The sequence below is a fragment of the Procambarus clarkii genome, chromosome 94, assembly GCF_040958095.1.
Source record: "Procambarus clarkii isolate CNS0578487 chromosome 94, FALCON_Pclarkii_2.0, whole genome shotgun sequence".
NCBI classification, from domain to species: domain Eukaryota; kingdom Metazoa; phylum Arthropoda; class Malacostraca; order Decapoda; family Cambaridae; genus Procambarus; species Procambarus clarkii.
Window position 1 is genome coordinate 10,212,450 of NC_091243.1, and position 22,063 is coordinate 10,234,512.

Below are 22,063 nucleotides of genomic sequence, written 5' to 3' on the forward strand. Positions count from 1 at the left end.
GAGGTGGAAAAACAGGATTGCAAAGGGGGGGATAAGAGGGGAAAGAGCTACATGGAGGTGAAAGAGAAGGGGAGAGACTGTCATATGGGAGAGGGGAGATGAGGGTAAGCAGCGACATGGTATGGAAGGGGGAGTGGGAGGGAGGGTAGAGGAAGGGGAGGTGGGACAGATTACAGGTTTCACTGCTGTTGTTGGTCAATGGAAGGGGGGACTACCTAATGACTCCCCCCCCCCCCATCCCAATCTCCCCTCTCTCTCTCTCTCTCTCTCTCTCTCTCTCTCTCTCTCTCTCTCTCTCTCTCTCTCTCTCTCTCTCTCTCTCTCCCTCACCCCACATACTCATCCACATGCCCCTACATACTGACACACTGACCTCCACACACCCCTTACTCATCACCCCCCCACACACACACACACACGCACCTCACATACTCATCCCCACACACACACACACCACCAACACTCACTCAACTCAACACACCTCAACACACACTCACCAACACACTCCTGCCTGTCATGAACCTAGTGCCCTAATAGTATAAATTACCTTCTAAATGCCCAGATCTTTAATCCAACCTATTACTGAATAAATACCATTGTACCATTGTACCATTGTACCATTGTACCATGGTACCATTGTCGTCTAATGACGTTACAAAAAGTATTACAAACTACAGTCAACGTTGACTAGGCTTCAGTACAAGATAAGTTACATACAGATCAGTGAGTGATGCAAGATAGGGGATGCCGGTCGGCCGAGCGGACAGCACGCTGGACTTGTGATCCTGTGGTCCCGGGTTCGATTCCGGGCGCGGCGACAAACAATGGGCAGAGTTTCTATTTCACCCTATGCCCCTGTTAACTAGCAGTAAAATAGGTACCTGGGTGTTAGTCAGCTGTCACGGGCTGCTTCCTGGGGGTGGAGGCCTGGTCGAGGACCGGGCCGCGGGGACACTAAAGCCCCGAAATCATCTCAAGATAACCTCAAGATAACCTCAAGAAGATATCTTAATTGATGCCAGCAAGATTACCTAGTCCAGTATACAGGGAACATTTGGGAAAACAAACCTAATTAAGAATCAAATAATTCAAACCAGGTGAGCACAATCATCTTAGTCAAATAATTACAAAAGGTAACAGTAAGCCTAAAGTACAAATCATATATTAGGAAGCGACATTCTAGTTCACTAATTGTATAATGACTAATTAATAATAAATACTACGCCCTGATTAAGGTTATCTTGAGATGATTTCGGGGCTTTTAGCGTCCCCGCGGCCCGGTCCTCGACCAGGCCTCCTTTTTGTTACACCCTGAAGGCACAAGAGTGTAGTGCATTAGGCTAACACACACACACACACACACACACACACACACACACACACACACACACACACACACACACACACACACACACATTGACGGTTGAGAGGCGGGACCAAAGAGCCAGAGCTCAACCCCCGCAAACACAACTAGGTGAGTACACACACACACACACACACACACACATACACACACGCGCGCGCGCACACACACACGCGCACACACACACACACACACACACACACACACACACACACACACACGCACACACACACACACACACACACACACGCACACACACACACACACACACACACACACACACACACACACACACACACACGCACACACACACACACACACACACAAGAGTATCAAGTTGTTTTTAATCATCCCGGGGTGCGGATACAGCAGACATTGAAGGGCTGCCTGAGGGAAGGAGCAAGGTATAGAGGGAGAGGGAGGGTGACAGTGAGGGAGAGAGGGTGACAGAGAGGTATAGAGGGAGAGGAGAAAGCAAAGGTGGCAAGAAATACAAATGCAAATTACATTCGAAAATATTAATAACTAACCAAACATTATAATGAATGTAACTCTACATGTAATTATATTACCATGATTTCTCTCCCCCCTACCCCCCTACAACCCCCCCTTCCCCCCTACCCCCAACCCCCCCCCCCCTAGCCCAGTCAGGGAGCGTCCAACCCCCTTCCCCCCCCCCCTCACCGTAAGACCACCTGCTCCCCCCCTACTTCATTCATCAGATACGTTGATGAATGGCCAAAGGAGAGAGAGAGAGAGAGAGAGAGAGAGAGAGAGAGAGAGAGAGAGAGAGAGAGAGAGAGAGAGAGAGAGAGAGAGAGAGAGAGAGAGAGAGAGACAGAGACAGAGAGAGAGAAGAGGATAGCAAAGCAAGAAGAGAGAGAATGGTAAAACAGAAAGACAAACAGAACCATTTTAAATTGCAAAGGAGAATGAGCAACAGAAAGAGGAGGAAGAAAATAGTTGACAATAGGAGCATTAGAAGAGGAAAATTTAAAGCTAGAAAGAGGTGAAGGATGGATGAAGAGAATAAGAGGAATGAAGGGCAGGAAGAGAATGCAGGTTAAGGGTGTGTGAAGAAGGGGGAGTGGGGGAATGGGGGTAGGCAGCTCATGGACCACATGAAAGTGATGGGTAGGAAGGAGGGGGGGGAGGAAAAGAGGAAGGGGGTGGTGGGGTTGAGAACCCAATTTGGAGTATTGATTAAACATCCCCCCCCCCCCACTAGACCTGGATTTGCCGGAGGGTTTTAAATATAAAAATTGATTGATCTAGCAAACTCCCCCTTCAACCACGCCCCCCCCCCCTTCCTCCTCCTCAACCACGACTACCCATTCAACCACTATCCTCACCCATCAACCACTCCACCACTAGGACCTGAGGGCCAGATTCACGAAGCAGTTACGCAAGTACTTACGAACGTGTACATCTTTCCTCAATCTTTGACGGCTTTGGTTACATTTATTAAACAGTTTACAAGCATGAAAACTTCCCATTGAACTGTTGTTATTGTTATAAACAGCCTCCTGGTGCTTCGAAGCTCATTAACTGTTTAATAATTGTAAACAAAGCCGCCAAACATTGAGAAAAGGTGTATAGGTTCGTAAGTGCTCGAGTAAGTGCTTCGTGAATCAGGCCCCTGGCGTCAGTCCCGACGCGACTCGAGGCGGAGAAGTACAGATAATCATGTCCTTAGGCTGTGAGCCTAAGGACATGATTGGATACTAAGGACACTAAGTTGTTTCTTATATAGATGAGCAAGATGATGAATTCCTTTATCATCTATATTACGATCATTATATTATCTTTATTGGCATTATAATTCATGGCAGTACTGATTGTAGCTGCAGTAGAAGTTGAAGTAGTTGTTTAAGTAGCAGTTGTTGTGGTAGTAGAAGTTTAAGTAGAAGTAGATGTGGTAGCAATAGTAATAATTATAGTAAAATTATAAGTAAAACTGCATTTGCAATAGTGGTGGGAAGGCTGAGAGAGAGAGAGAGAGAGAGAGAGAGAGAGAGAGAGAGAGAGAGAGAGAGAGAGAGAGAGAGAGAGAGAGAGAGAGAGAGAGAGAGAGAGAGATTAACTCCTAGGTTTTAACCGTTATCTGTCAATCCCTCGCTGATTGGGTGATTTTGCTGGGATCTTGGTAACGACTCCCTCACTCCCATGGTGATTGGTGATTAGCTTACCCTTCCCCCCCCATCCACCCCCCCCCCCTCCCTCTTCCCTGACCATCTCCCCTCCCCCCCCCCAACCACTTCTGTAGTGATACACTCACACCAGTACAGACACACTCACCGCTGTATTGTGTTGTTGTGTTGCTTAAACTGTTGTCAACGGTGGCATTTTGATTACTGTTGCGGCTGAGGCTAGTGTGTTGCGTCGCTCAAGGGTCTGTTACTCTCAACAATGTTAGTTTCTTGAACTGTATACGTTTATTTGCGAATATTATTGTTAAAACGTGTGTTGCTTCTCTCTCTCTCTCTCTCTCTCTCTCTCTCTCTCTCTCTCTCTCCGGGTTGGCATGCTTAATTGATGGATGTGGAGGAGAGTAGTAGAGTCAGGTCCTGTGATCACTCCTCGGCCCCGTGGGAGAGACTGTCTCTCAGCCTCGTTAATGTCTCTCATCCCTCCCTCCCTTAAGGTCTCCTCCTTGCCTTAATTATCTTCCTCTTTCCTTAATATTAGCCAGTCTTTCCTAAGTGCTTCTCACTCTTCCTATTAATGTCTCACTCCTCCCGTTAACGTCTCACTCCTCCCAGTAATGTCTCACTCCTCCCACTAATGTCTCTCACTCCTAACATTAATGCCTCACCCGTACTGGTCACAATAACAAATGAGCAATGTTATAGGAAACACCATTTTCCCCGAGAGGGTAACAGATGATAAGACTTGGTAGGGTGGACAAGGGTGTAGGTGTAGCTGCTACACCTACACCAGCCGCTCAGAAGGTATAGGAGTAGTAGAGGGTGACCAGCTAACAGGAACACACATTAGACCTGGGGGCCAGATTCACGAAGCAGTTACGCAAGGACTTACGAACGTGTACATCTTTCTTCAATCTTTGACGGCTTTGGTTACATTGATTAAACAGTTTGCAAGCATGAAAACTTGCCAATCAACTGTTGTTATTGTTATAAACAGCCTCCTGGTGCTTCGGAGCTCATTAACTGTTTAATAATTGTAAACAAAGCCGCCAAAGATTGAGAAAAGATGTACAGGTTCGTAAGTGCTTGCGTAACTGCTTCGTGAATCTGGCCCATGGAGAGCAAAGCTAGTCGAGACAGCAGATAAACTTCTTGAAGCAATGTGTCACCAAGCCATGAGAGGACCCACTAGCAACACTGGAACTGGTGTTTACACAAAATAAGACAGACGTCGAGAAGACATTTTTTTTTTTTACCACAGACGTGGCCAGACATTTACAATGCTAACCAGCATATATACATTTTCTTCTGTCCTCCATGGACAGGGTTAGAGAAGTGTTAAACATATAGTTCAAGGGTTTATTGAACACTCAACCACAGAAGGTGATTCGGTGCTTTTAAAATGCTAAGCTAACCTACATACGTAAATACATAGATACACAGATTTACGTATGCCCTACATAAAGTGTTAGATGTGTCTTTTACATAGTGTTATTAATGTACATTCACAAAGGTGAAATGTCGGCCCGTCGGAGCCACTGTTTTGTATCTCATGAAAATATGATTAGGAACGAGTTTATTCTGTCAAGTCGTCGCCATATAATGGGATAAGCCCAAGAACTGGATCATACTATGTATTACTCACCCTCTGATTCTCTTTCACTATAGCTTTCATCTCAAACTCATATTATTAGTTTTCTGTAGGAATGGTATCGAATTCTTTCTGATAGTCGTGGAAGAGGCAGTTCGCCCACCCTCTCCCTTTCATTGCTTCATTACTCTCATTTTGTATTTAAACTGCAATGGGGATGTTAGGCATCACTTCCCTTCACTGAACCAATGTTGACTTTTAGCGACAGTTAGATTGATCCAGACTTTCCAGGAGTCTCTTGTTAATCTCCCAATTGCCTTGCAAGGAACGCTTGGCACTGGCACCAACCTGTGGTTCACAGGTGCCTGTCTTGTTCCTCTCTTCCACAGAAGAGAGAGGAAAAGAGCCTGGTCTCGTTCCTCTGTTCCTCTTCCACAGATAAGAAGGGAAAAGAGCCTGGTCTTGTTCCTCTCTTCCACAGAAGAGAGGGTAAAAAGAGCCTGATCTTGTTCCTCTCTTCCACACAGAGGTCTGTACCTCTGACAGCTCGCCTTTTTAATAAGAATTGCAAATACAAAAGGTTTCATGCCATGTCTTCTAGTTCCACAAGTAGCAGCAAGATCTTTCCTAGGATGCACATGTATCATTGTTTCCAGCGCCTTTAAGTGTTCCTTTAACTCTGTTGTATATGTGTTCTCATATAACAGAGTTATATAAGAACCGGACTGAGGACCGACTTTACAGGACTGAGTTTAAACCCCCTGTACCCTGTCAGTCCCATTGTCGGTCGTCTAATACAATGACTCCCGATCTCATTATTTAATGTTATATCGGCTATTAAAAATATGAAAATATCCTCTGCTATTTCCCCCTTGTAGTTCGTATCATTCGTTTTCTGCCCTGACCGTGATGTGTTTTAACACATTCCTGTGGCTCATCCCGGTGTCTAGCGGCCGTGTGTGTGTGTGTGTGTGTGTGTGTGTGTGTGTGTGTGTGTGTGTGTGTGTGTGTGTGTGTGTGTGTGTGTGTGTGTGTGTGTGTGTGTGTGTGTGTACTGTATACTGTTGACTTTCCAGGCAGGTGCACTTGAGTGAAGGGGCAAGGCAACCGAACCGGAAGAGGGACGCTCCTTCCGCTCACAGTTTACCACAGTCACCCCTAATTACTCGTCCAAGGTCCTATGTAGTGCGTGTGTGTGTGTGTGTGTGTGTGTGTGTGTGTGTGTGTGTGTGTGTGTGTGTGTGTGTGTGTGTGTGTGTGTGTGTGTGTGTGTGTGTGTGTGTGTTCAATGATATCTCTTAGCTTGCAATATTAATTTATAACCAATGGTCGTCTTATTGAAGCCTAGTCCTAGTTTACCACCAGATGGATGGGGTGAGGGGAGGATGGGGAGTGGGATGGGGGATAGGGAATGGTGTCAGTGGTGCGAGGGGTGGATGGTTGTGTGGGGTGAGGGGTCGTGGAGGGGAGGGAGGATGGTGAAATTAAACCAAGTGATGGAGTTTTTACTGTGATTTCCTGTAGTTGGTCACTAGGCTTCTCTACTGTCTCTCGCTCTGCTCGTCGCATAGTTTATATATTTTTATCCCATTATTATTATTATTCATTGTGTTGGGGGACAGGCAGCCAGTATATATACATACATGTTAGGTTTATATCGAAGTTCCCGCCTCCCAAAATCTATTACTGACCCTCCCTTTGATTCAACCCCCACAACACGCTAACTCCTGGGCACCTATATACTGCTAGGTGAACAGGATCATCAGGTGATAGGAAATGCGCCCAACTATTTCTGTTCCGCACAGGATTCTAGCCCGAAATTCCTGAGTGTGAGTCAAGAACGAAGCCGACTGAACTACCGCCACCTTATATCCTTCTGAGACGTCAACACTGCAGGATAGGGCACAGGGAGGCTCCTGCTTGATAAGTGGCTTGATAAGTCCACTACGGGCTCACCATAGACCGTGCTACTTGGAACTTTTTGTTCCAGGTAGCGAATCTTAAACAACAACAACAACCTGCTTGATAGGTCAATTACTTACAATTAAATTAACAATAAGGTTGACAGGCCAATGGATTTGATAGACATTGCATGGGGTTCCCTGGTAACATAATAGACGTGTGATCCCTGGAGTGTTTCAAGCGTAGGACAAACATATATATGAATATGTTTGTGTGGATATAAATAGGAACTGCCATTTTATTAGCTAATGGGCCTTATGCAGTTATCTTTATGCTCATGTTGATATGTTCTTAACAGTTTGAAGAAAAGCCGAGCCTGGCGCCCAAGATGGTGTCAGGCCCCACATGTAGGAGACGCAGTAGAATAATAGTTCCCTTCAATAGAATTCAATAGAATAATAGTGGTAGGGAGTCGGTCGGCCGAGCGGACAGCACGCTGGACTTGTGATCCTGTGGTCCCTGGTTCGATCCCGGGCGCCGGCGAGAAACAATGGGCAGAGTTCCTTTCATCCTATGCCCCTGTTACCTAGCAGTAAAATAGGTAACTGGGTGTTAGTCAGCTGTCACAGGCTGCTTCCTGGGGGTGGAGGTCTGGTCGAGGACCGGGCCGCGGGGATACTAAAGCCCCGAAATCATCTCAAGATAACCTCAAGATAACCTTGGCTTCTGAGCTTCATTTAGAGAAAAAGAGTAATACAAGTAGCGTGTTGGGGACCTTTTTTTAACTCCCGCACGCGCGCGCGCGCGCGCGTGTGTGTGTGTGTGTGTGTGTGTGTGTGTGTGTGTGTGTGTGTGTGTGTGTGTGTGTGTGTGTGTGTGTCGACTGGTCACGGTAACTGACCTCACCAGAGAGGTCTACTGTGGGGAACTTTTGCGCCACCCCTTCCGCTCAACAGATACATTGAGTTTTTTAACGTTATCGTGACCAACGTTACAAATACACGTTTTCTATCCATCGAACTCGGTAGGTTAGGTAGGTTGCTTGTGTTCCTAAGTTTGTAGTTAGGCTAAAAGGTTTGATTTTTTTACCGGAGAGGGTTGGTTGTTGAGGAGGTTGCCAGGCACGGTTGCAGCCCGTCCACGGCGCCCACGACTCTCCTTGTTTCTCTTCAACTTGTCCCTGTCTTGCTTTAAGAGGTCTCTCGTTAATGACCACAGTCTTAGTCCTCATTTGGCAGTTTCATTGACATTCCTGAGAACTGTTATGTGTGTGTGGGTGTGCGTGCTGTGAGTGCTGGCTGGGCCACGCATAAGTCAGTGAGTTATATACTCAACACCAGGTGTCACATCCGCTGAGTAACCCTTCATTACAACCCTCCCTTCACCCCCCTATCTAACCCATTCTGCCTTTCGTAACCTCTTTCTCCACCTATCCCTCCCTCCCTCTCTTTGCTACACTCTCCACCTCTCTCTGAACCTCCCAGCCACATCCTATATCTCCACCCTCCATGTCTCCATCATCTTTTTACCCAGCTTTTTCCCACCGACATTCCCCACCTCCCCTACTAACCTTGTCCTCCTCGTCCTCCTCCTCCTCCTGGTCCTCGTCCTCGTCCTCCTGGTCCTCGTCCTCCTCCTCCTAGTCCTCGTCCCCTGATACAACCTCCACTATCTCTCGGCAAATCAAATTACGAGCGAGACTGTGAACATCACGCCTGCGTCTGGCTGTCAATGGTGCGTCCCTTGAGAGGAGACGATTGTTGTTGCAGCCGTGGACCTGGCACCCATTGTTGCTGTGTTGCAGCCGTGGACCTGGCACCCATTGTTGCTGTGTTGCAGCCGTGGACTTGGCACCCATTGTTGCTGTGTTGCAGCCGTGGACCTGGCACCCATTGTTGCTGTGTTGCAGCCGTCCCCCTGGCACCCATTGTTGCTGTGTTGCAGCCGTCCCCCTAAGGGCAGCCTACCCCCTAAGGGCAGCCGTCCCCCTAAGGGCAGCCGTCCCCCTAAGGGCAGCCTACCCCCTAAGGGCAGCCTGCCCCCTAAGGGCAGCCTACCCCCTAAGGGCAGCCTACCCCCTAAGGGCAGCCGTCCCCCTAAGGGCAGCCTACCCCCTAAGGGCAGCCTACCCCCTAAGGGCAGCCTACCCCTAAGGGCAGCCTACCCCCTAAGGGCAGCCTACCCCTAAGGGCAGCCTACCCCCTAAGGGCAGCCTACCCCTAAGGGCAGCCTACCCCCTAAGGGCAGCCTACCCCCTAAGGGCAGCCTACCCCCTAAGGGCAGCCTACCTCTAAGGGCAGCCTACCCCCTAAGGGCAGCCTACCCCTAAGGGCAGCCTACCCCCTAAGGGCAGCCGTCCCCCTAAGGGCAGCCTACCCCCTAAGGGCAGCCTACCCCTAAGGGCAGCCTACCCCTAAGGGCAGCCTACCCTTGAACTAACATGTACATCCTTTTTTTTAACAAAAAATGGAATATTGCAATAAGGAATTGAGAGTCCTGTCAAATGAAGGTGTTGAGAGTCCTCCAGCCACAACCTACACAGTACATCATGCGCCATCACCGTACTGTTGCTACTGATGCTCCTGTAAGTTCTATGAAGACCTATAGGGATGTCTGGGTACAAGTGACAGGATGAACAACCCAGCGGGTTTTCTTCCTATTGGGGAGTGTTGTACATGCTGCTATGGCGGTGTGTCCACTCACAGGATGAGTGGCGCTGCCCAATACTGTCACTATGGCGGTGTGTCCACTCACAGGATGAGTGGCGCTGCCCAATACTGTCACTATGGCGGTGTGTCCACTCACAGGATGAGTGACGCTGCCCAATACTGTCACTATGGCGGTGTGTCCACTCACAGGATGAGTGGCGCTGCCCAATACTGTCACTATGGCGGTGTGTCCACTCACAGGATGAGTGACGCTGCCCAATACTGTCACTATGGCGGTGTGTCCACTCACAAGATGAGTGGCGCTGCCCAATAAACTCGCCCCTCGGGGCAACATTTATAAAATTTAAAAAACCTATAGGAGTTTGCTGAAATAATTGTAAACAGAATCATATCACTGTGAAGGATTTCAGAGAGAAGGGAAGGGAACTATCAGGGGGGAAAGCACCAGATTGATGAAGATTAAGCCACCCAAAACGTGGCACGGACATGAATAGCCCGTAAATGGTGGCCCTTTAGAGCCATTACCAGTATTAAGAGCTGATACTTTCGAACCTATCTTCTACCATGAGATACCTTCAGATGGTTTCGGGGCATAGCGTCCCCGCGGCCCGGTCCTCGACCAGGCCTCCTCTCTCCCTACAACATAAAGACAACATAGAAACAACCTTTCACGAGTGAAACGTGTTATACACCGTTTCCCCATACTAGTCAAATTGGACCTGACGGCCATCTTGGCGGCCATATTGGAACCTCTCCCCCATACCAGAACCACGAAATCATCCCAAGGCACCAAGGAAATATTTTGGTGACCACTTGCGTACAGCGGCCACCACTTCAGTGGCCCATGGCCTACGGAGAGGGCACAACAGCTACGACGGAGCGGGTAATGTTACTCAGGCAAGTGTTACTCACGTAGGTACTCCACCAGCTCTCTCAGCAGGTGTTGTGGTAGGTGAGGGAGAGGGCCTCTGTGGCCCTGAAGGGGAGGGCCCATGTGGCCCTGCAGGGGAGGGCTCATGTGGCTCTGGAGGGAAGGTAGGCTGGCCTGAAAGTGCAGGAGTACATGAACCACTCCACCACACATACAGTACTCACGGACCAACACCTCCAACCATAGCCCAGATTAACACACACAACAATAACTTTGCAAGGTGGAAGACAGAGATCATCGAGTCGTTACTCGCCGCACACACTACCCTATATATTGGGGATGGTAATCAATAACTGAGGATGGTGGCAGTGCTAGAGTAATAATTACAGGATGTTTGTGTTCTGTTGTGGTAGTGAGGCCGACGGGAGACAATTAGATGATTGTGGTGGAGCGCCGAGTGAAGGAGGGAGAGGACGGGGCAGTGGTAGGGCATGGAGAGAGGGAAGGTGACGGGCAGTGATGGGGCACTGGAGAGGGGGGCCAGGGGTGGTGATGAAGATGGGGTAGGGGGTGAAGTGAAGGGGAGACATAGGGGGAGGAAGGGAAGGTCGTGTGCTTTGGAGTGAAATAAACTGGTTTGGTGAAACCTATAACGTTTCTGACCCAGCATTTCCAGGTTTATTTCTCCATTCTGTTTGGTTAAATTTAGGTCACTTGCACTCCAGACGTTAATACACTTAGATGCGTTTTATATTTCTGGCCAGATATACTTTCCAGCCATTATGTCGACGTTACAGGGGGGGGGGAGGGCTCTTAAGAATGACGGAAACTTGTTTTTTTCTGGAGACTGCAGAAGGCCTATTGGCCCATACGAGGCGGTTCCTATTTATATAAACCCATGGTGACTTCCTGCTCTGGAATCAGATCTTAATCAGATCTCTTATTACTTCATTCACTTCAATCTAAAAAAAAAATCAATAATGTTCTTAAATAATCTTTTATTTTTACATTCATTTCTGTATATATATATATATATATATATATATATATATATATATATATATATATATATATATATATATATTGGGGCTAGCTTTACTCAACTTTTCACAATGACACATTGGTTTGTGTATGACTGTCATAGGCTGGTCTGGTCAGCCACATTGACCTAAGAAATATCGGCTCCTGCGATTTTGATGCAGTCAAAACTTGGGACTCGTCTTCCGTCGAGGTTTTGAGCAAAATGTGTTTTTTCTATTTTTTCGTAATATATTTTCTGAGCGAAAGAAGGTAGTGAGAAAGAGGATAGATAGGAGAAGAAAGGCTAAGAGACCTGGATTTCACCACACTGTAGGAAAGGGACAGGGAGTAAAGGAACAGAGTGGAAAGGAAGACGGAGGAAACGAGGAGACAGAAAAGACAAATATATACAATTTTAAGGTGAATCTTGAGGTTATCTTGAGATGATTTCGGGGCTTTTTAGTGTCCCCGCGGCCCAATTATCACCGTGACTAACTTGCCTATTGTGGAAACTGGGGGGGTTTTGATAAGCTGTTCACTTGAGACAGTTAAGCAAGTCCCAGCTGTGTCTGGGTACAAGTGACAGGATGAACAACCCAGCGGGTTTTCTTCCTATTGGGGAGTGTTGTACCTGCTGCTATGGCAGTGTGTCCACTCACAGGATGAGTGGCGCTGCCCAATAAACTCGCCCCTCGAGGCAAAATTTAAAATTTAAAATTTGGAGGCGTAAAAATGAGCCTTACATAAAAAGGCGAAGCGAGCCACAATATTACCCAACCGACAGCTAAAAAAAGTGGAGCCTAGGAGCTGAAGGCAGACCCCTGGAAGCACATGTAGACGCGTACACATAGGTGAGTGCCACACACACACGGCACCTGTACCTGAGACTGCCCCTACCCCTCCCCACCGCGTCCCTCATCTGTCCCATAAACGCCGGGGATGGCCTCGGGGCCAGGGACGTAGGGCCCCAGGGACCAGGAGAGGGGGTCCAGGGGATAGGAATGGTGGGAATCCTCAGGTAGGCGACGTGGCATAACGCGCCACCACCTCACCACATGGAGGGGACAGGACACGGAGGAAAATAAGGGAAGGAAAAGTGCTAAGTTTTAAAATGGAGGTTGGTGGAGAAGTCGAGTTAGAGGTAGGAGGTGTGACTTGACTCACTCCTCTCAAGTGTGACTTGAGAGGAGTGTGTCTGCTCTCACTAAGTGGGAAGCATCAAGTGTTAAGGGTGACACACTAGCACTAGAAGTGCCAGCTACCACATAGCCAACTGCTGCATCTTGTGGCGGATTTGAAGGCTTTTCAACACAGCATCGCAGGACGAGGCATTTTAGGGTGAGAAAAGGTTGGTAAAAGTACATATTAACCTGGAAGAGAAGCGAGCAAGAACATTTGAACATAACAAGAACACTACTATAGGCCTACTGGCCTATAGTAGTAAACTCTGGTTTTGTTTTTCATTCACATAGCTGTATATCATTTTTATAAACTCGTTAAATTGTTAGCCTCAACACAGATAGCTGGTAAAGTGTTCTGTTTGTTTACAATCCATTACATTCAGTCTTGCACCTGGTAGAAAATGATTAGCCAATCCTCGGACCTGGGTACCTGCCTCCTAGCCAAGCACCTTAGCATCAGACGCGAGCCATTGCGACTACCGACACCATCTAAAGATACAACGAATACAATTTAAAACTACGAAACTCCAAGGGAGAAAACACGTGTATTGAGGCGGGTTTCCGGTGCGGGGGGGGGGGGGGGGGTTACACTGAGACTATGATCACCTGTATCGACCAGCCACCCGGCCAATACTCGGCCCGGCCCGCCCTCCCCCCCACACTCTCGCCCACTCCCGCCACAGCATCCAGTTGACCAGACCACACACACTAGAAAGTGAAGGGACGACGATGTTTCGGTCCGTCCTGGACCATTCTCAAGTTGATTGTCTTTGATCACGACAATCGATTTGAGAATGGTCCAGGATGGACCGAAACGTCGTCGTCGTCCCTTCACTTTCTAGTGTGGTTTGGTCAACATACTTTAGTCACGTTATTGCGACTCATCGCCTGCACAGCATCCAGTAATCGTGGCAGTGTCCGCAGGTACACCGAGTGTAATAATTGTTGTTGTTGTTGTTATTTAAGATTCAGTTACTAGGAACAAAACGTTCCAAGTAGCACGGGCTATGGTGAGCCCGTAGTGGATTTACCTGGTACAGGAGTGGGGCTGTAACTTGAGTGTAGTAGCTCGCCTGTGCTTCATCAGTCGTATGTGTACTCACCTCACCTAGTTGTGCTTAAGGGGGGGGGGGGGGTTGAGCTTTGGCTCTTTGGTCCCGCCTCTCAACAGTCAATGTGTGTGTGTGTGTATATGTGTGTGTTCCATTATACACATGTGTATTACACACTGTTGCTGGGGAAAGTAACGTTCCTTAAAATACACACACACGCTTGTGTGGTTAAAGCAGTGTTTGTGATATATTCGTTTAATGGAAACGAATCTTGTAGGAAATATATACGTTTATCTCTCAGAATGTTCGGTAATATGTTTATTGCTTGTGATGTGTGTATATGTATGTATTAACACGATGTTCTGAACGGGATGAGAATAGCTTGAGCTACCTCATCCATTTGTGTGTATTTTACCTCAATAAACTTATTTCAATTTCAATTTCAATCTTGTGGGGAGAGTAAGAGATACACACATGCTCACTAAGATAGGCAAGAGACACTAAATAATTCAGTTCCCTGACGAACACGACTCCGGCCTCACAGTGACAACACGACAGGTGGCACACTGGCGCCGCCGCCTCAACTATACACCGGACGATAACCAAACTTGTCAGTAAACTCCAGTAAACCCACAAAATGTGTTCTACTCGTGAGAATTACTGAACTCAATGCTTACGACGGATCAATTTCCGGGCGACGGAATATTGACTGGTGGAGCTGTCCTCGGCCATAACCCCCCACCCCCCACCCTTAGACAGAAACACTCACTCCCCCTCCTCCCCAACACCAGCACCACCCCACTCCCCCTCATCCAGACATACACATCACCCCTCTCTCTCTCTTTTACGGGTTCACCATAGACCGTGCTACATGGACACTTCGTTCTGAGTAGCTAAATCTGTAACAACATCATCATCATCTCTCTCTCTCGCATACAGGGAACACTTTCATCCAGCACATACGGGCTCACCATAGACCGTGCTACATGGACACTTCGTTCAAAGTAGCTATATCTAAAACAACAAACATCCAGTGCTGGTTAAGGCGCCGCGTTAGTGTGTGTTGGGTGGTAGTGGTGGTAGTGGTGGTGGTGGTATCTGAGTGAGGCGGATCCACACAATTTCCCATAAATGAGATTATCCAGCCCTGCGGCGCACAGATAAACCCCAGTTTGTCATCAATTATCCTGTGTGGTGTCGTCTAGTTCAGTTACAGCCCCGCTCCCGTGTCAGGTAAGTCCACTACGGGCTCACCATAGCCCGTGCTACTTGCCCCGCTCCTGTGCCAGGTAAGTCCACTACGGGCTCACCATAGCCCGTGCTACTTGCCCCGCTCCTGTGCCAGGTAAGTCCACTACGGGCTCACCATAGCCCGTGCTACTTGCCCCGCTCCTGTGCCAGGTAAGTCCACTACGGGCTCACCATAACCCGTGCTACTTGCCCCGCTCCTGTGCCAGGTAAGTCCACTACGGGCTCACCATAACCCGTGCTACTTGCCCCGCTCCTGTGCCAGGTAAGTCCACTACGGGCTCACCATAGCCCGTGCTACTTGCCCCGCTCCCGTGCCAGGTAAGTCCACTACGGGCTCACCATAACCCGTGCTACTTGCCCCGCTCCTGTGCCAGGTAAGTCCATTACGGGCTCACCATAACCCGTGCTACTTGCCCCGCTCCTGTGCCAGGTAAGTCCACTACGGGCTCACCATAGCCCGTGCTACTTGCCCCGCTCCCGTGCCAGGTAAGTCCACTACGGGCTCACCATAACCCGTGCTACTTGCCCCGCTCCTGTGCCAGGTAAGTCCATTACGGGCTCACCATAGCCCGTGCTACTTGGAACTTTTTGTTCCCAGTAGCTGAATCTATAACAACAAAAACGTCGTTTAGTAAGACACGAGACCTGGCGGTGTTGCCTGCATCATGTCTGCTTATCCATTGTCAGGGACAGGCAGCCTGAGGACCACTGACTTGTCACAGCATGCAGCCTACATCACTGTACTTTAATCTTCTTTCCCCGTGTATAAGAAAAGGCTGATTTCAAAAGGCGATTGAATAAATTTGTTAGAGGAGGTGCTGGATGCGCCGGCTTGGAGGGGACATGTGGACCCAGCCTGTATCTGGAGAGCCGAAGAACTCTTGAAACCCACCACACAAACTACAGGTAACTCCCAGTGTACCTATTTACTGCTAGATGAAGTGATGTATCAGGTGTAAGGAAACGTGACCAAACGTCTTGTCCTACTTGAGAATCGAACTCGCGGTGGAACCGAGTATGGCCCGCCGGCGCTAGCCAGTGCACCACAAGTCACAAAGCTGTCAGTATGGTCGCTAGTTGCAGCCATTATGTAAGGACTATATACAATGATCCCGTAAAAAATACTGCAGGGGGTCGGGGATTGAACGCCGACCTGCATGAAGCGAGACCGTCCAGCCCAAGGGGCGAGACAACATGAAAATACGAGACTCCGAAATAGCAGCAGGCAGGCTACACAAAGCCGATCAAATGAATATATAATCCAATTAATCATTGAAGGAGTTCCACAAGACTATCCAGTCACCAGGAGAGAGGCTCCGAGACGGGAAGCTGTAAAGGTGCTGTACCCAACACTTCCTGTACTGCTGTTAGCTCCTTGGCACACCTCACTGTACCTGTCTGCAACAGTCCTTGCACTGTACCTGTCTTCACACTTATTTTCAGGATATATTATCAGATATTTCGTTCATTGCACAACTACATGAACTCGAGCTGACAAAAATATTGCAACGAATGTTATTAAAAGACTGACAGACTTTAGAGTCCACATAAGAAACCTGTAATATATTGCAGAAAGCCACTGCGAAAGCCTGAAAGCCGCACACAAAGATGTATAGTCAAAAGAGACGGTGACGTGAGAGTTTTGAGCCCGAGGACACAGAGCCAGAGACTGTAAATGACTCTATAAGGAGCTGCTAGAGATAATGAACGACTCAAGTCAATGTGCGACAAGCTACAATGTATTGACGAGGCTTAAATAAGTCTTAAAATGTTGTTATCAAAGTCTTTTAAGGCAGAGAGACGTACAACTGAGGAAAGATGATAAGATCAAGACATACTGACAGCAATCTCTCTCTCTGTCGCAGTCTCTGTATCTCTCACCTTAGCGCTGAGGACAGTAGCCTCACAATGTCGCAATACAAGAATCAACGGCTAGGAGGCGGGCATGAGGAGCTAGAGCTCACGCCCCCGTAGTCACGGATAGGTAAACACGTAGAACAATTCCTTACCCCTCCCCCACCCCCATTCTCCTAGTGGGGGTTGGGAGGGGGAGGAGGAGGAGGGGAGGCGACGCATACCATTAACGAAACTAGAGTAGCGTGCAGGGGAACGGTGTTTCCAGTGTAGTGATCAAAGGTGTGTGTGTGTGTGTGTGTGTGTGTGTGTGTGTGTGTGTGTGTGTGTGTGTGTGTGTGTGTGTGTGTGTGTGTGTGTGCGTGCGTGTATTCGCCTAGTTGTGCTTGCGGGGGTTGAGCTCTGCTCTTTTGGTCCCGCCTCTCCACTGTCAATCAACTGGTGTACAGGTTCCTGAGCCTACTGAGCTCTATCATATCTACACTTGAAACTGTGTATGGAGTCAGCCTCCACCACATCACTGCCTAATGCATTCCATTTATTAACTACTCTGACACTGAAAAAATTCTTTCTAACGTCTCTGTGGCTCATCTGGGTACTAAGTTTCCACCTGTGTCCCCTTGTGTGTCGTTATTCATGTTCTCCCATCTATATAGTTTGTCCCTTGAGTATTTTGTAAGTGGTGATCATCTCTCTCCCAAGAACGTGAGATTCAAGTATAGACTTTCCTCGTAACACCTCTGAGCTCTGGAACTAACCTGGCGGCGTATCTAAGAACTTCACTTTCTTTCTGCGCTTAACAAGGTGTGGACTCCACAGTGGCGCCGTATATTACAGAAACTAGTCTAGAATATTTTGTAAACAATGTCCTGAGCCACTTTTTATTCCGATTTCTCAGAGCAGGTCTTATGTTGGCCAGCCTTGCATGCGCAGCTGATGATATTCGGTTGATGAGGACCTCCCGAGAGAGGCTCGGTGCTCCAGCAACACACGGGTCTTTCCCCAACTCCAAAAGTTTCTTCTGCAATTTGATATTGCATGTCCGGTCTTCAGTTGCCAATCCCGGATTTACTACATTTCACCTTTTACTTTATCCAGAACATCTTAAAAGGATTTATTTGCAGGATTTCACCATGCTAATCCTCCCTTATAAGTTTTAAATCAAGAAACATTGAGAAAGAAATGTATATGTTTATCACTCAGAATGTTCGGTAATATGTTTTTTTTGTTTGTGAAGTGTCTATATATATGTATGAACACGTTGAACTGAACGGAGTGAGAATAGCTTGAGCTACCTCATCCCTGTGTGTGTATTTTACCATAAACTTAATTCAATTTCAATTTCAACATTGACACAAAGGAGTCTGTCCTTTCTGGGAGATCATTCACATAGATCCGGAACAAGATAGGTCCTAGAATGACCTCTTAGAGACCCTGCCACACTCTGTGGTTAATCCTGTGAGGACACTGCTGTTGACTCCAAGAAGTTTAAAGTCTTAATTTTCATCTGACGTTCCTCGTACCTCCAGTCCGTTCAACTCGTCTCTATGTGTAGTGTGCATAAGGCTTACAGCGACGATACGCGATGATATTAGGTTCCGTGCGAGTTTATGATACCGGGTTCCGTGAGATTACACTGAGAGCGAGGATAGGCTACGATATCAGGTTCCGTGAGAGTATACTGAAAGCAAGGATAGGCTACAAAATCGGATAGTAAGCGAGTTCGCTGAGAGCATGAATTGCGATTTTTTTTAGCATAACTTGGCCCTAATCTAGCACAACATAAACCACGCCTAACATAACCTAGGGCTAGGCTAGCCTAAGGACTAGATTAGAGGAAGGGGAAAGGAATTATCTGGAGAAACCCCCAAACCATTACGAGTATATAGCACTTGGAAGGGATAAGGATATGGGATGGGACGCGGGGAAGGAATGGTGCCCAACCACTTGGATAGTCGCACCTCATGATGCAACTGTCCCACCTCACCTCATTTTTCTCATAGACAGTCGAGGATTGAACGCCGACCTGCATGAAGCGAGACCGTCGCTCTACCGTCCAATTCTAGCAGTTGCATGCTCGGTTAGGACTGGATAACGCTAGCCTAGGTATTATTTATATTTTTATCTTTGCCTTTATTTTAAAATCTCCCCTAAACAAACCCTGATTTTTAAACGTTTTTATGTTAATTTTGGACTAAACTGCACTCCTAGTTGTAAAAGGAACGTTTCAATACGCACACATAGAATGACTTTTTGATAGGTTGATGTGCTTCTCTTCCCGTGCAAGAGGTGGAGGCCCTCGAGTCAATTCAGATCAATATATAATTATTTTTCCACAGGCTTATTCTTTAAAACGGTTTCAATTTTACATAATAGATTGTAACTTGGATCAAACCCCATCTGGTAGACACCACGCAGGATAGAGTGAGCCTCCACCCCGTTGCCTCTCTTGTTAAGTACGTGAACAAGCCTCGTAACAGTTGCCTCTCTTGTTAAGTATGTGAACAAGCCTCGTAACAATTGCCTCTCTTGTTAAGTACGTGAACAAGCCTCGTAATAGTTGCCTCTCTTGTTAAGTACGTGAACAAGCCTCGTAACAGTTGCCTCTCTTGTTAAGTACGTGAACAAGCCTCGTAACAGTTGCCTCTCTTGTTAAGTACGTGAACAAGCCTAGTAATAGTTGCCTCTCGCATTAACTACGTGAACAAGCCTAATAATAGTTGCCTCTCTTGTTAAGTACGCGAACAAGCCTCGTAATTGTTTCCTCTCTCGGTAAGTACGTGAACAAGCCTCGTAATGATCGCAAAGAGGGTCATTACTGAGCTGTGATGAACGTGCCTACATGACTATTTGCGTTCAGACGTTTACAGTATTCAGTCACGAAACTCTTAACTAAATTAGGATTGTATGCGTAAAAATACCTCGCTTATGTAATTTTCATGTCATAGTAAGTTAGGTTATGTAGATAATAACTTCATAGTTAAATGGACTACGAATGACCTAATCTATTTTTTTGTTTACATACATCGATCATTATCTAACTACAATTTTATTTCATACAACATGTGTGTATAAATTCTGTAAAAATACGCTACGAATATTAAAATACATTTAGCCAGTATCAACTGGTTACATTTCGGGTAAATATATTTTATCAGTATACAGAAAATTTTTAATTTTGTTGTAGTAGTTCTAGATATTCTGAAATATAAAAGGCACAAAATTGCGTTGCAATGTAAGGGATATAGAGATACCTCACGCACGCACGCACGCACGCACGCACGCACACACACACACACACACACACACACACACACACACACACACACACACACACACACACAAAAGCTTGTTTACAAGTAAAGATGAACTATAAATGTAATGAAAACTTTACAAATATTTATGACGTACGAAACTAAAAGGACGCCCCAGTGAATATGAGTTAATTCCTATAACTGCAAAGTTGTAATTACTGTAATACACTGTTGACATGATGTTGTTGTTGGTATAGATTCAGCTACTCGGAACAAGTTCCAAGTAGCACGGGCTATGGTGAGCCCGTAATGTTGACATGAGTAGTTATGAGTGAGGAGCTCACTAGGATAACTTCATGATTAAATGGACTACGAATGACCTAATATATTTTTTGTTTACATACATCGTTGTAAGGCGTAAAGAAAAAAAAGGAACGTAAAAAAAGTACGTACAAAAATATACGTACGTAAAAAAAGTACGGTGGCTTCACCTCCACTCTCTGGGGGATAGAAATAGCCTAAGCTACTCTATCCCTTTGAGAGGTATCTTTTTTCTTGTCTTAATAGAGATACTTGAACTTGAACTCAGGACCTAACATACATTGTGTGATTCTGGAAATTTCTGTGTATTAAACGTTCTGGCACGACGATAGCCAAGGGGCCAGATTCACGAAGCAGTTACGCAAGTACTTACGAACGTATACATCTTTCCTCAATCTTTGACGGCTTTGGTTACATTTATTAAACAGTTTACAAGCATGAAAACTTCCCATTGAACTGTTGTTATTGTTATAAAAAGTCTCCTGGTGCTTCGGAGCTCATTAACTGTTTAATAATTGTAAACAAAGCCGCCAAAGATTGAGAAAAGATGTACAGGTTCGTAAGTACTTGCGTAACTGCTTCGTGAATCTGGCCCAAGGTTATCGCACGTGTTGAAGTCAGATGTCTACCGCAGGTAACTTCAACACGATAGCCACCTTGGCTATCGTGGTGGCCAGAACGTTTAGAACATAGCGATAATAACACATTTCCTTCACTACGCCTCATAACATTATTTTTACTCACATTAAACGTACAATACCAACGTTTCTCTTCACTGAATTAATCTCATCTTTCTTCGGCATGATGATAAAGTTTTTACATTCAACATATCCCGCCTAAGAGGACAAACTAATAATCAGGAGAAAAGACTTACCATTGCATATGAGTGCATTACTGTGTTGCATAACGACGTGTACGGTTTTGTGATCCCGTAAAAAATTGTCCTCGAACGGGAACGACCAATTGGACCGGCACGACTGTTTAACCCTCCACTGTAACTATCCTCACGTGTTGGATCATAATGGGGCGGGGGAATGGCTTTATCTTAGCACATAGAACTGAGGACAACACTCTCAACACAACTACTTCACCCCCGCCACAGGTACACACACACGTCCACTCCGATTATCATTTTGCAATTACTGAACGTGAGGAGCGAGCGGCCCGGGACACATACCTTGTGATGGCCCAGGTTGCCGAGGGCTTCCATGACAACTCACTCCCGCCACAATTCCATCAAACTCCGTTTTTAACTACATACTCTGCCTAAGTCAGCCATCTGGCATAGTTTCTAATGCGTCTTCAGACGCCTCTTAGCCGATGTATACAACTTTTATGGTTGGAAATATATAGGAAGATTGGATATTTAATGGAATAAAATAGATGCAGTAGAGTTGGTGGTGGAGGCTCCGCCTCCTGAGGGTTTCCTGGGCGGTGGTTGGTGGTGGATGGCAGTGGGCGGGGCACGAACCGCCTCGCCCCGCCCCGCCCCGCCCCCTCGCCCACGCCAGTAAGTCTGTCTTAGCTCTCAAATTCGGGCTGGCAATGGGCGTCCTTATTTATAGCCGGGGAAAATGAGGTGTACGA

The 22,063-nt window shown here is 46.9% G+C and overlaps 1 protein-coding gene across 3 annotated transcripts in view; it reads right to left on the reverse strand.

The window, feature by feature from the left end:
• gogo (golden goal) overlaps window positions 1-21,658 on the reverse strand; it is a 153,529-nt gene extending 131,871 nt beyond the window's left edge. For 2 of the 3 annotated variants that reach the window (XM_045729427.2, XM_069319716.1), the window contains exon 1: window positions 21,351-21,657. Coding sequence is in view for 1 of the 3 variants with exons in the window: in XM_069319717.1 (XP_069175818.1) it covers window positions 21,351-21,381 (31 nt within the window). In the remaining 2 variants the exon portion in view is untranslated. Of the gene's footprint in view, window positions 1-21,350 lie in introns of all 3 variants that reach the window. The other variant, XM_069319717.1, reaches the window with a different exon arrangement.
• Window positions 21,659-22,063: the final 405 nt, after the last annotated feature.